Source organism: Fulmarus glacialis, unplaced genomic scaffold, assembly GCF_000690835.1.
Source record: "Fulmarus glacialis isolate BGI_N327 unplaced genomic scaffold, ASM69083v1 scaffold35691, whole genome shotgun sequence".
Classification (NCBI taxonomy): Eukaryota; Metazoa; Chordata; class Aves; order Procellariiformes; family Procellariidae; genus Fulmarus; species Fulmarus glacialis.
Window position 1 is genome coordinate 1 of NW_009195268.1, and position 11,587 is coordinate 11,587.

Sequence of the window (11,587 nt, forward strand, 5' to 3'; positions counted from 1 at the left end):
GGTCCACACCGGGGAGAAACCGTACCGCTGCCCTATCTGCGCCAAGGCCTTCGCCCTCTCCTCGGGGCTGGTCCTCCACAAGCGCACCCACACCGGGGAGCGGCCCCACGCCTGCCCGCTCTGCGGCAAGGCCTTCATTTCCTCATCGCACCTCGCCCTCCACCTCCGCTCCCACACGGGCGAGCGGAAGTACCAGTGCCCCATCTGCGGAAAGCTCTTCCTCCAGTCCTCCCACCTGGTGCGCCACAAGGCCATCCACACCGGCGACAGGCCCTTCAAGTGCGAGGACTGCGGCAAGCTCTTCGGGCGTGCCTCGCACCTCGCGACCCACCGCCGCGTGCACACAGGCGAGAGGCCTTTCAAGTGCCTGCAGTGCGAGAAGGCCTTTACACAGAAGGCTGGGCTGGTCCTCCACGTCCGCCTGCACACTGGGGAACGGCCCTACAAGTGCGAAAAGTGCGGGAAGAACTTCCGCTCCTCTGCCCACTTGGTGTCACACCAGCTTCTTGAGTCGGGCGAGAGGAACTTCAAGTGTTCCACCTGTGGGAAGGCCTTCAAGCAGGCATCGTCCCTCAAGCAGCACCTGAAGACCCACGAGGCACGCGAGCCTCACCGCTGCTCGGTCTGCAGCCGAGCCTTTTCCAGGTCCTCTTACCTCCAGCTTCACATGAGAACACACAGTGGGGAGCGGCCGTACCACTGTTTGCTTTGCAACCGAACATATGCCAAAATTTCCACCTTTGAAAAACATTGTAAAAAGCACCAGCAGGATGAAGAGAGGCCTGGTGCTAGACCCAGGCCAGTGACCACCAGGGCAAAAGTACTGGCTGAAAAGAAAAAGCAGGAGCAGAAACAGAAGCACCGAGATGGCAGCCTCAAGCAACCTCACCAGGCTGACCCAAAGCAGCAGTAGCAGCAGGTGGAAAGGCTGTAAAAGTCACTAAAACAAGAACTGTTCCTGGCCCTCCACAACATGGCTCACGGAAGGTAGAGTGTCTGCTTTAATTTTTATGAAAAGAAAATTACATGCTGCACCAGCATGCACCAGTTACTCCAGAGTGTGTTTCCAAATGGAATTCTTTGTCTGACGCAAGGTTCAGTGCACTTTTCTGGGATGCAGCAGATATGTAAAAGTCTGCTGAGGCACCTGGCAGTTGGTGTGGCATGCAGAATGCTCCGTGGTTACAGGGGCATTTCACCCTGTTCATGGCCTCGGTGGTTTTGTTTCACGTCAGTAGCGTTTTCTAGCACAGACTTCCAGGGGTTCCTGACCAAAGCACCTGCTTTTACCCAGATTGAAAGAGGGATGCTTCTTTGTATGCAGAAATAAATTAAGTTGTAGTCTCTCAAATAAAGGCAAAGTTTTTGTTGGAAGAGGCAAGAGAGGTGGCGCACCTACAGAAAACAGATTTGTACCAACAGTGGGTTTAGGAAACAAGCAGGAATTTATCCTGCAAAATGGAATTTGTTTTTAAAAGCACAGTACGTAACGAGAAGGTAGCATCTTTGAGCCTTTTCTGTTTTTCTCACTGTTAATTACAACAAGGCATTGTACTTAGCATCCAGATAATGCTGTGTATGAAGTGCGCTTAAAGCACAGCAGGTTTTATTGCCAAAGCAATTTAACTCATCTTTCTCAAAACTAATGAAGACAGGTGTCAAAAATCTGTAATTCATCTTAAATTGAATGAGTTTGATGTTTGAAATACCAGTTTGTAATAAAGGTACAAGAATTTTTTTTTTCTTTTTTTTTTTACCTGATCTCTTGGGAATGTAAAATGTAGTAACAAGGGAATTCTAAGCCCTGTCTCCTTCTAACTTAACGCATGGCTGTAGCTGGTTCACTGGTCAGTCACCATGCTGAGGGAATGAGGGAAGATGCCACAAAAGGGTTGCTGTTGAAGCGGAATGTTTCAGATTTACTTTGGGGTGTGAGATCGGACTCCAGTGAGTACTAAATAACTTTGTAAGCATAAATAAAACTGCCTTTATTGCAGCAGTGTTCTTTGTGAGCCAGCACTTTGTACTGACTTTTTATAAGCTTTATGTCATTCTAGCAGTAGTACTATGAGGCTACTTTATGCCTTTATTTATCACTTATTGTTACCCATGAATTTATTATAGCAGAAAAAAGGAAGCAGTGAGTTCATTTTAAGTGCACATTCCTAATTTTCTGTACGATTTTTTTTAACGCTATTTCCGTGCTATTGTGTGCGAACACGTATTATGCACTTTAAGGATCTTTTTGGATAGGCTTCTGGTTTTGGTTTCTATAGCATATTCATAACTCTGTTTTAAGGCCAAAAAAAGGAATTTTCGGAAAGCTTGCACGTTTAAATTATTGCAGTGTATCAGGCCAGAAATCATGTTAGTAGATGATAGAGCTGGATTACATCTAAGAACTAATTTACAGCTAAGAAAACTGCAGTGATAACTTTTTGCACTTCAGGGTTTACTTGGTGCTGGGTATACTGAGATATAACTCTTACTGTTGAACTGATGTTTATATTCAGCTGGTTAATATACTTTAAATATTTATGTGGTCAGATATTTTAAATGAGATGTTTCTAAGCCAGAGTTTCTTGTCATGACAAATTCTAATGTAAATTTTTGCTACAGTCTTTAGATTTTGTTTTGTGACCAGGCATGTTGTTAAGGAGGAACTAGACACACTAGGTTTTATTTCCAGTTCAGTTATGCCTGTGCCATATAAGCAACACTTTTGTATTTCAATACATGTTATTAAAATGATATACACCACTATCTTTTCCTCCAGTCTTTTTTTTTTTTTTTAATCCTGTTCTCACCTAAACATAAAAGTTTGCTTATGGAAGTAAAAAGCACTTGCTAATTTTCTAGCATACCTTAAAACTTAGCTTGCAAAGATAATTGCAAAATAATGATTTGTTTTATTTCTGGTATTTTTCTTTGCCAAACTTGGAGGACAGTGCCATGGTGGTTGTGTCTATACTTGTAACGTGGCATGCCTACATGCAGAATCAAAATTTCAGTGGCAAGAAAATATAAAAGTGGCCTTTTAAATATCAGTTTTACATTGCTCCTTAATAGTTTTGGAGGTGTTTTATTTTGTTTTGTTTAAAAAGCTTCCCATTTTGCTCTTCTAGTTTCCTGCTCTGTCAGCTGCCTTCCCCCTGCAATCCGAAGTCCACACTGTTCAGGATGCAGGATGAACTCAGACTTTGTACAGCAAAATCCAGTGTCAAGAATATTTCAGAATGGAAAAACTGAAAATACGCTCTAATGCCCTGACTGTTGCAGTACAGTAAGTAAGGCCAGGATTTAATAGCTGGTAGGGGAAACAAATTCAATTCGTGGATCACTCACAGAAATGCTGCCGCTTTCTTTTGGAATGTATTTTTCAGCTTAATGTACAGAGGGAGTAGGAATGTGCTTCCATGTCACTAGACTGTCAGGATGGAGGAGCACCTCTCAGTGCCGTCACAGCTTGCAGTGCAGAGTTCTGAACGCATGGGAGACATGGCCCAGCGGCGCAGTGCTTTGTTTACGCAGTTGCTTTACTCCATCCAACAAGGTCAGGAATGTTCTTTCTCTGGGGTCCGTAAAAGTCCACATTTGATTTGTGGATGATTTGCGGAAAAAGCATATTTTGTTTTTCTTTTTAAGATAAATTATTTTTCTTGCTGTCAACATATGAACTCTGCTATTGAATGATTTAGCCTGAGTGCACATCCCATTGACAGTTAACAAGATGGAGAATTTTTTTTTTAGATGTGCTAACAGCAATAATCAGCACTCCCAGTAAGATTAGATCTTACATGGAAGAACTTTTTTGGGGGGGGGTCTGTAGCTCTTCCAGTGCTGGTGATTTTATGTCTGATCCAGAGAGGGGGTTCAGATGTGCTTTGCCTATAATTACCTGGGGAGAGAGTAAAAGTGCAGGTTCTAATCTCCCAGAGCAAAAAGTAATGGCAGCATTTTAAATTATGAAAATGTAATTCAGCAGAGGTACAATACAGCTATGTACTAAATCTTTCCCTGTCTGTCACTTTTCTAGTTTGCAAAGTTAATTTGAGTCTGTTAAACGTCTCATGTTCCTCCTGTTGTTGTATTTTCTTCTCTTTGTTTCACTTTTAGTAATGTTGGTAAGTAGTTTTTGCCTTGACATGGCATTTAATATAAGAAACCATCCGTTGATGCCCTTCCTGGTGGGAAATCCACTTGCATCCTCTTCTATAGGGAGTCAAAAGCCTAACTGACAAATGTGTCCAAGTGTCAGGTAGGCGCTGCTAGTGTAATGCTACTGTTTCATCCTCCCAGGGCCCTGAGAGTCGCACAGCACAGACCTCAGAGCTCCATGTTACCAAACCAGTCTTTCTGCAGGTTGTCACATGCCAGTCTGCACTAATGACAAAAATGTGGATTTTTGAGCTCTCCTGGGATCAATGCAATGTCAGATCAATCTAACCAGTGCCAGTGAGGTATTGTAAGAGCCCACACACTTGGGTATCCAGCAGGCTGAGTCTGCTGGCTGGGATGGGGGCATAACTAAAAATTATTTAATAATGTCATTAGCCTGTCACCTTCCCTTCCTGAAGAGTGAACTATCACTGCCAGAGCCTGAAAACCAATGGTGTCAGGACTGACACTTTTAAGTATCTACTCTGTCGTTGCTGGGAGGTTAGTGAGTTGCTTAAGCCCTTTGAGCCTCCTTCAGAACTGGCTGCAATGTCTGCCTTGCAAAGCTCTGACACTTGCTCCTTGGTCAGCCCCAAGGCTTGAGAGATTTTCTTTTTTCTCCAGAAAGCCTCGCCGCGCTTCTGAGCTCCTCACAGCACTACTCAAACCCCTTGTTGGCATGGCAGCATCCTTTTTCTAGGCTGGACACAGGGGGCTTGCATGGTCCGTGGGGACCCAGGGTGTTAGCAGAGGTGCTGCGTGTGGCTGGCTGTGGCTGTGCCTGTGCATGCAAGGGGACAGCGTGCAGGAGGGATCAGCAGTGGTGAGTTGTTGGCAGAGGCACCTCATGCTATGTGCTTGGGCCAATGTTGCCCAAACTGCTTTGCCTGCCTCGCCCACAGTGCCAGCGTGCAGCTGTCCCCACAATCTGTGCTCTCAGCTGAGGCACCGCCTGTGTCAGAGAGCAGCAGGATACAATGGGAGCAGAGCTGCAATGCAGACTGGGTGGCGCTGAAGCCTGTGACCATGCAGTCTCTGTTTCAGGAATTTCACTTCAGGAAAGCTCTACTTTTCTTGCTGACTGGGGAGGAGTGTCCAGGACTCCAGTAGCCTGAGCACCGCATACTGCACCGCTGGCAGTCAGGGGGCTCACCTCAAAGGAAGACACGCTCTCTTCCTCCCTGACAAGAGGCACCAGCTCTGCTGCGCCGCCTTCTGTGCCAGGTAAAGCCTCTGTGAATTTCCACCAGTGATGTTGCTAAGTCGGGATCAGCCTTACTGGCAGAAACGTGTGCAGTCATACTGTGTCACTTCCTGCTCCTGTTGCTCACCAAGGGACAGGACAGCCTGCTCTGTGTCTCGCCGGCTCTGCTAGCGTTAAAGCCGCTTGTTACACCTACAGCTCTTTGCTGCTGTGATGCTGTGCAGAGCTGCTGAAAAGGCTCGGTTTTGGGGAAGGATTCCTCATCCATGTGAGCACTGCTGGTGCAGTAAGGCAGAAGGCAGTAGGACTTGGAGACCTGCCAGACAGCCTCACCTTGTGCTAAGCATCAGACCCCTCTGCTGAACTCAGATTCAGGGTCGAGAGAGGGTCATAAGAGTCTCCTGCCTAACCTTGGGGACACTCTGGGACAGACGGTGTCCCCATTCTTGTCCTCACACGCTGCCTCAGGTCCATACAATTGTTGGAAACAGTTAAACCAAGAACTGATGAGGATGTTAAAAATGTGGTAGAAATAACTTGGATGCTAAACAAGTTCTCAACAAATGAGCACTACCTTGGGAAGGCAAAACTGCTTTTTTAATTCTAGATGGAGTACAAGATGTCGTCTTTCTTGTATGCATGTCTCCTGCCTGAGTGTCCCCTTTCACAGCTTGGGGGAGGCAGATGAGAATAGCAAGATGGTCCCTGTCCGAAGACATGTCATTTTGCGCATGAAATCGTTATGAAATGTAGAATGAGGTAAAAATGACAATGACATCTGCGGGCATCTTTGTCGTGAATTTGTCACTATAGATGTTGCTAGCCATGAATGCCTAACTCACAGCTGGATGGCAAGTGCAGACTGAAAAAGGCAGGAGCATAGGCTTTGGGGAAATTGTCCTAGGTTTAGTTTTGGCTTTGCTCACCAGTGCAAGCCCTCAGGATGACCCTGGCAGCAGTGGACACATCCTGAACAGCAGCAGTCCCGCGGAGGTGCATTGCGCTCCTTTGGCCTCGCAGGTACATCTGCCAGTTTTGACAGCCAGGCGGAGCGTAGTGGTTGTGACAGCCTTGAGCTGTTCGGCCAGGGAGGAGATGAAGGATCGATGCCCAACAAGAAACCCCACGGGCATGAGCCATAGCAGCGCTTCAGGCTGCATCCTCCAGCCTTCCTCTCTGACAGGGCAGGGCAGCCAGGGAGCTGCATGCAGCCTGGGACAAAAGGACACATTTTTCATCAAAGACTAATTGCGGCCCAGAGACCGAAACAACATTTTATTTTCACCGTTTCCACAGACTCTGGAGGCTGCACCTGGTCTATGTTAAAGCACTGTGGTAACACTGGGCGGATCCCCCCTTCCCTTCTGACTGAGCCTGGAGATCTTGCCAAGGCACATCCCAGGCCCAGAAGCTGTCCCCAGCCCAGGAGCCTCACACACTTTCGCTTCCAGTTCTGCAGGCTGCTAAGAGCAAGAGGATTCATCAACAAGAGAAAAGCCTGGGCTGTTAGATGGTTATGCTTTGCCTTTCAAGCCAAGAAATGCGTGGCTCTGCTAAGCCCCTGTGACAGGGGCTGTGCTGCCTGGGTTAGTACCATGCACAGGGCGATCAGAGCCCACGGGAATCAACGGGAGCCTTTCCATTCAGGCCAGTGGGCTCAGAACCAGGCTTTTGTAACCAGCCTCTCTGCATCACCTCCTACTTCAGCTCTTGAATTTCCCTTTTCCCTTTGCAAGCAAGCTTGGATCGCAGCGTCTGCCTGCCTCCAGCCCCATGCACATCCCTTGCATACAGCAGCAGGGAAGGAGCTTGAGACAAGACATTCACACACCGCATCCAGCCAGGCGGGCACTGGCTGATAGGCTTTCCTGAGCCGTGCGGGTGTTTCTTGTTCACAAAGCTACAGAACTTAATAAGCTGCTTAAGTCTAGCACAAGCGTAACTCCAAGGAGCCCCTAATCGCATCCAGTCTTTTTCCCAGAGGAGCGATGCTGCTCTGCATCTCTCTGGCATGAGCAGGAGGTGCTCGCCTGCTTCCACCAGCTCACTCATGCTCAAAGAACTCATGGCAAGCAGCGGTGACCATTGCAATGAAGGCTACAAACTCCTGGAAGTCGCACTCTGCATCCCCATCGCTGTCCAGCGCCTCCATGACTTTGTCCACAGTCTCCTGGTCTTTGATCTCCTGAAGGGATAGAAACAGGCAGCCAAAGCTGGGGAGGATCAGAGCGAGGCCCAGTAACATGTCCCCGCTTCTCAGGTGCTCTCATGGATGAATCTCTGTTCAGACATATCCCAAATAGCTCATTGCTGTTTCCCATCTGTGTTGGGGCACCACCCTGTGCCTGCAGCAGCATCTGCGCAACAGTGGCCCTCCTGAAGTGGGAATCACAGCCGCAACTGTGCCGGTGGGAAGGGACATCTTGAGCCCCTTGGGGCAAGGCTGTCCCCCCTTCCCAGGGAAGGAAATTTCCTTAGTAACCAACCCGAACCCCAGCCCCCAATGCAGGCTGTTGCCCTTGTCCTGCCATCTGCTGCTCCTGCAGAGCTGGAGCAAAGTGCTTAACACACTGCTGCATAAACAAACCCCTTCCCCTGCACTTGCTTCCTATGGGAGACAGAATTAGTGGAGCCCAGCAGCTGCTCGACATGGCTTCCTGAGCCCAACTAGGCGTGCTGCGCAGAGGGCAATACTTACGCCAAGGAAATGGGTCAACTCGTTGTTAATGAGCTCCTTCAGTTCTGATTTCTTCAGCTTGTGCTTGTCTCCCTCCTTCCCTGAGTACTGGTGGAAGGCATCAATGATGGCGATCATGGCTTTCTCCAGCTCAGACATGGTCACAGTGTGGCCCTGAGGTCAGAGGAGTGATGGGTGCGTTAGCCTGGGCAAGCTCCAGCGATGCCTTTTGCTTTGCAAGCGCGGCCGCCCCAGGGCTCCCCCGACACGTCACCAACGCTGGACCCCGTACTCAAAACATGCTGCTGAAAAGTACCGCTAGCAGTGCTCGCTTTAGGGAGGAAGATCCTGAGAGACCTTGGCTCTGCCTCCGGGAGCTCTTGAGGAGAGGAGAGCCACAACGCGAGGAGTGCCCAGTATAGGACTGGCGCATGCTGGGAGCTGATACATCCCAGCTGGGATGATGTGAGTTTGGCACCTTAGGTCTCTGTGTGGGCAGAGAGTAGGAGAGAAAACAAGGAGAGGCTGCAAAGCCCTGGCAGCTTCCAGCAAGGTGCTCCTGCATTTTCCGTATGTGCCAACCTGGCTAGCAGGTGGCATGTTGTCACTTCACCTGTTCTTTGGCTCCCACTGCTTAACCCATTGCTTTATTCTCCTTGCCTGGGAGAGGGGCAGGCAGGGGTTTCATTTCTGCACATGGAGCTTCAGAAAGGTTTTGCTGTCCCCTCTGTCACGCATGCTCTCGCCTCTGCCTTTCTCGCCTGCAGGCCTGTCTCCAGCTGAGCAGTCAGGGGAACCCGGGCAGGAACCAGTTTTGATGAGTGCCAGCGGGACAAAATAAGCACATCTCCACTAACCTCCCTCCTCCCACACTTGATCTGGAAACCCTCTAGGGAATGTTAATAATCGGGATTGCAGCATTTCCTGCAGATTTCACGAACAGATAAACCAAAGAGACTCTGCTTGAAAAGGGAGAGATGTGAAACCACCTTCCCAAAAGCTGTTGAATGCACTGATGCTGGGGAAAAAAAAAAAAGCCCTGTTGTCTGGCACTCCGTTAATTCATACCCCATGGATAAACATCCCCTGCCCTGCAGCCTGGCTTCTGTTTCACCACCACAAGGCACTAAATTTCATCCCACGGCCTGACTCTCAAGCTGATGCCCTACCCCATGCAGCAGTCGGGTCCAAACTGCAAGACTGCTTCTAGTCAGGTAGGAAATATTCCTGAAGCACTTCATGCATGCATCCTAATTGCCCTTTGCATGTTCATGCCCTGTCTGCACCAGGCTGAGCTAGCTGCTAGCAGCACTACCTGCTTCCCATCCACAAGGCTGAGGAGTGTTTCAGCTCCCCACTGGCCTCTGCTGTAGCGGCGGAACACAGAGCTGTGATGGTGCCCCCCACACCACCCCTTCCGCAGCAGCAGCCCACCTGCTCCGGCAGCCAAGCGCCTGCGCTGCCCCGGCATCCCCCGTCCCTTCTCACCTCCCTGCTGGCAGCGGGACTGTGGCAGAGCAATGCAATGCAGCCAGGCACCTCCGGGACTCTCTGACTTCTTATGCCGGGGGGCGGAGAGCCCTGGGCCCTGCCGCAGCAGCCGCTGCACCAATGGCAGCTGGAGGCGGGGGCGTCTGGAGCCGGGCGCTGGGCCTGCACTGTGCAGGGATGCACACAGAGGTGCATTGACTCACTGCCAACTCACAGCCACGGTTGTGGGAGCCATTGCGGAGAAAGCCGCCGTTGTGAAGAAAGCTGCCGTTGTGAGGAAAAAAAAAAACTGGGCAGTCAGCAGGAGAACCAGCCTGGCAGCATCACCTGTGCTGCCACTCTCATCCACAATAAAGGCAGTGAATTGTGACCCGCGGTTGGACGGTCACGGTCAGAGCTGGGCTGGGGGCCCCAACAGATGCCCCAAGGCACCCCACAGCCAGCGCCAGGCGCGTGGGAACAATGGAGCTCCCCTGTCCCTGTGGGCCCTGTCCTAGGGCTGCAGCACCCTCTGGGGCAGAGGTTTTTCTTTGCATGTGACGGGAACATCCATCATGGCAGCTTGTGCCTGCAGCCTCTTGTCCCTTCACTGTGCACCTCTGAGACATGTCTGGCTGCATCTTCTCTGCCACCCTGTCAGTCTGGGGGACAGTGGGACCCTTTGCAGGGGAATTGTGATGGTATCAGGCTGCAGGTGGTTGAAGGACAGAGCTGGCAGCAGCAGCAGCTCCTCTCTGATGCCTACTGGGGGAACAGTGCCAGGTTCTGGGGTGTGCCTTGCCGTAGCCTCACAAAAAGCCGTGTCAAGTGGCTTTGGGTTATAAAGGTGCTCCCACAAGGCTGTCACCCAGCCAGTAACTGTGACACCACCCTTTTGTCTGGGGGGACGGTGGGAACCTCCTGCCTGCGTGTACCTGTTGTCCATGTCATGGTTGCGTGAGTGGTGTTGCTTAGAAGTCCTCTGCCAGCCCCAACAGCCACCATGGGCATTAAATGCACTTTTATTTAAACCACAGAGCTGTAAGTTTTCCTTTCCACCAGAGACTCCCTTGCAGGCTGGTGCACAGACCTGACGGACGTGATACTTTTTGGGGGCCAGCGGGCAGCCCGGCAGGGAAGGGGGATCTGGAGGGGAGCAGGTGACAAGCAGCAAGAGCAGCAAGCAGCGTCTTTTGCCCAGACTGCTCCTGGTGGCACAGTACAAGTGGGTGGTTGATAAACAGACAACATTCTGAAGAAAGCAGATTTTCACTGTTTTTCATTGCCTAGCCATGCTGTCTCCGAAGAATGAGATGGGATGAGCCAAAGTTGAAGCTGTCTGCTATTACTGATGTGTCGTGTTTCCATTTATGCCTTTTTCACTGCAGCACAGGATCAATAATTGCTTTATGTCTTAGGCCTTTGTTGAACTTCAGACTCAGTGCAACTCAGAACAGGTCACCACTGTTACCAAGAAGACAGTTTAGCAGTACCCATGATGGAGAGCCCAGAGGTGTCATTTTATTACCACGATATGCTCCTGTGGAGAAATGTGAGGAGTATAAGAGCCTTATATGTATGCTTGTGGGATAGGATAAAGGTCTGGACGTCTTCAAAAATTTCCCTTTGAAGAGGCAAGACTGGGTTGCTGGACAAACACAGTCCCTGGCAGTTCCTGTGTTCCCCAAAGCTACCATGCATGCGATCACTGAGGCAACACTTACCATGTTACTTAACAGTTTTTCACATACCGGTGTTAAAGAAACCGTCCACATTGACTGTTTCCTTACATCAGCTCTTGAAAGCTTTTGTAACAGCTTCAAACACAGGTTTGGGAAAAATTAATTTCCCCAGTGTTAAGCTTGAGTATGTTGACTCTGAAATTCTCGCATTTATGGCACTGCGAACTGCAGCAATTATCTGTGCTCTCGTTGGGCTGGCAGGGATAGGGGGCACGCTTTTAGGCAGTGGTGTTTCTAGTGTGGAGATAGTTTGTCAACAATCTTGCAATATTCAATTTTTTCCAAAGATATTCGTATTCACTTAAGAGCTGGCTATAAATGGGTCTCTCTATCAGC

The 11,587-nt window shown here is 49.6% G+C and overlaps 2 protein-coding genes across 2 annotated transcripts; one reads left to right on the forward strand and one right to left on the reverse strand.

The window, feature by feature from the left end:
• Positions 1–4: 4 nt before the first annotated feature.
• On the forward strand, positions 5–913 carry LOC104084284 (zinc finger protein 239-like; the record flags this gene model as incomplete). Its single annotated transcript, XM_009588052.1, has 1 exon — positions 5–913. A coding segment is annotated over one exon (909 nt), but the record flags the coding sequence as incomplete, so codon positions are not given.
• A 6,158-nt stretch (positions 914–7,071) lies between these two features.
• S100B (S100 calcium binding protein B) lies at positions 7,072–8,201 on the reverse strand. The gene is made up of 2 exons (XM_009588051.1): positions 8,061–8,201; positions 7,072–7,547 (listed from the first exon to the last, which is right to left on the reverse strand). The coding sequence occupies exons 1-2, from the start codon at positions 8,196–8,198 to the stop codon at positions 7,407–7,409; spliced, it is 279 nt and encodes a 92-aa protein (XP_009586346.1). The 5' UTR covers positions 8,199–8,201; the 3' UTR covers positions 7,072–7,406.
• Between the last annotated feature and the right edge of the window lie 3,386 nt (positions 8,202–11,587).

Excerpts from the sequence above, each read along its gene's own strand:
- S100B (XM_009588051.1), bottom strand. The coding sequence starts at position 8,198 with ATGTCTGAGCTGGAGAAAGCCATGATCGCCATCATTGATGCCTTCCAC. Across the intron at positions 7,548-8,060 it reads AGTTGACCCATTTCCTTGGC|GAGATCAAAGACCAGGAGAC; the intron begins GTAAGTATTGCC and ends CTATCCCTTCAG.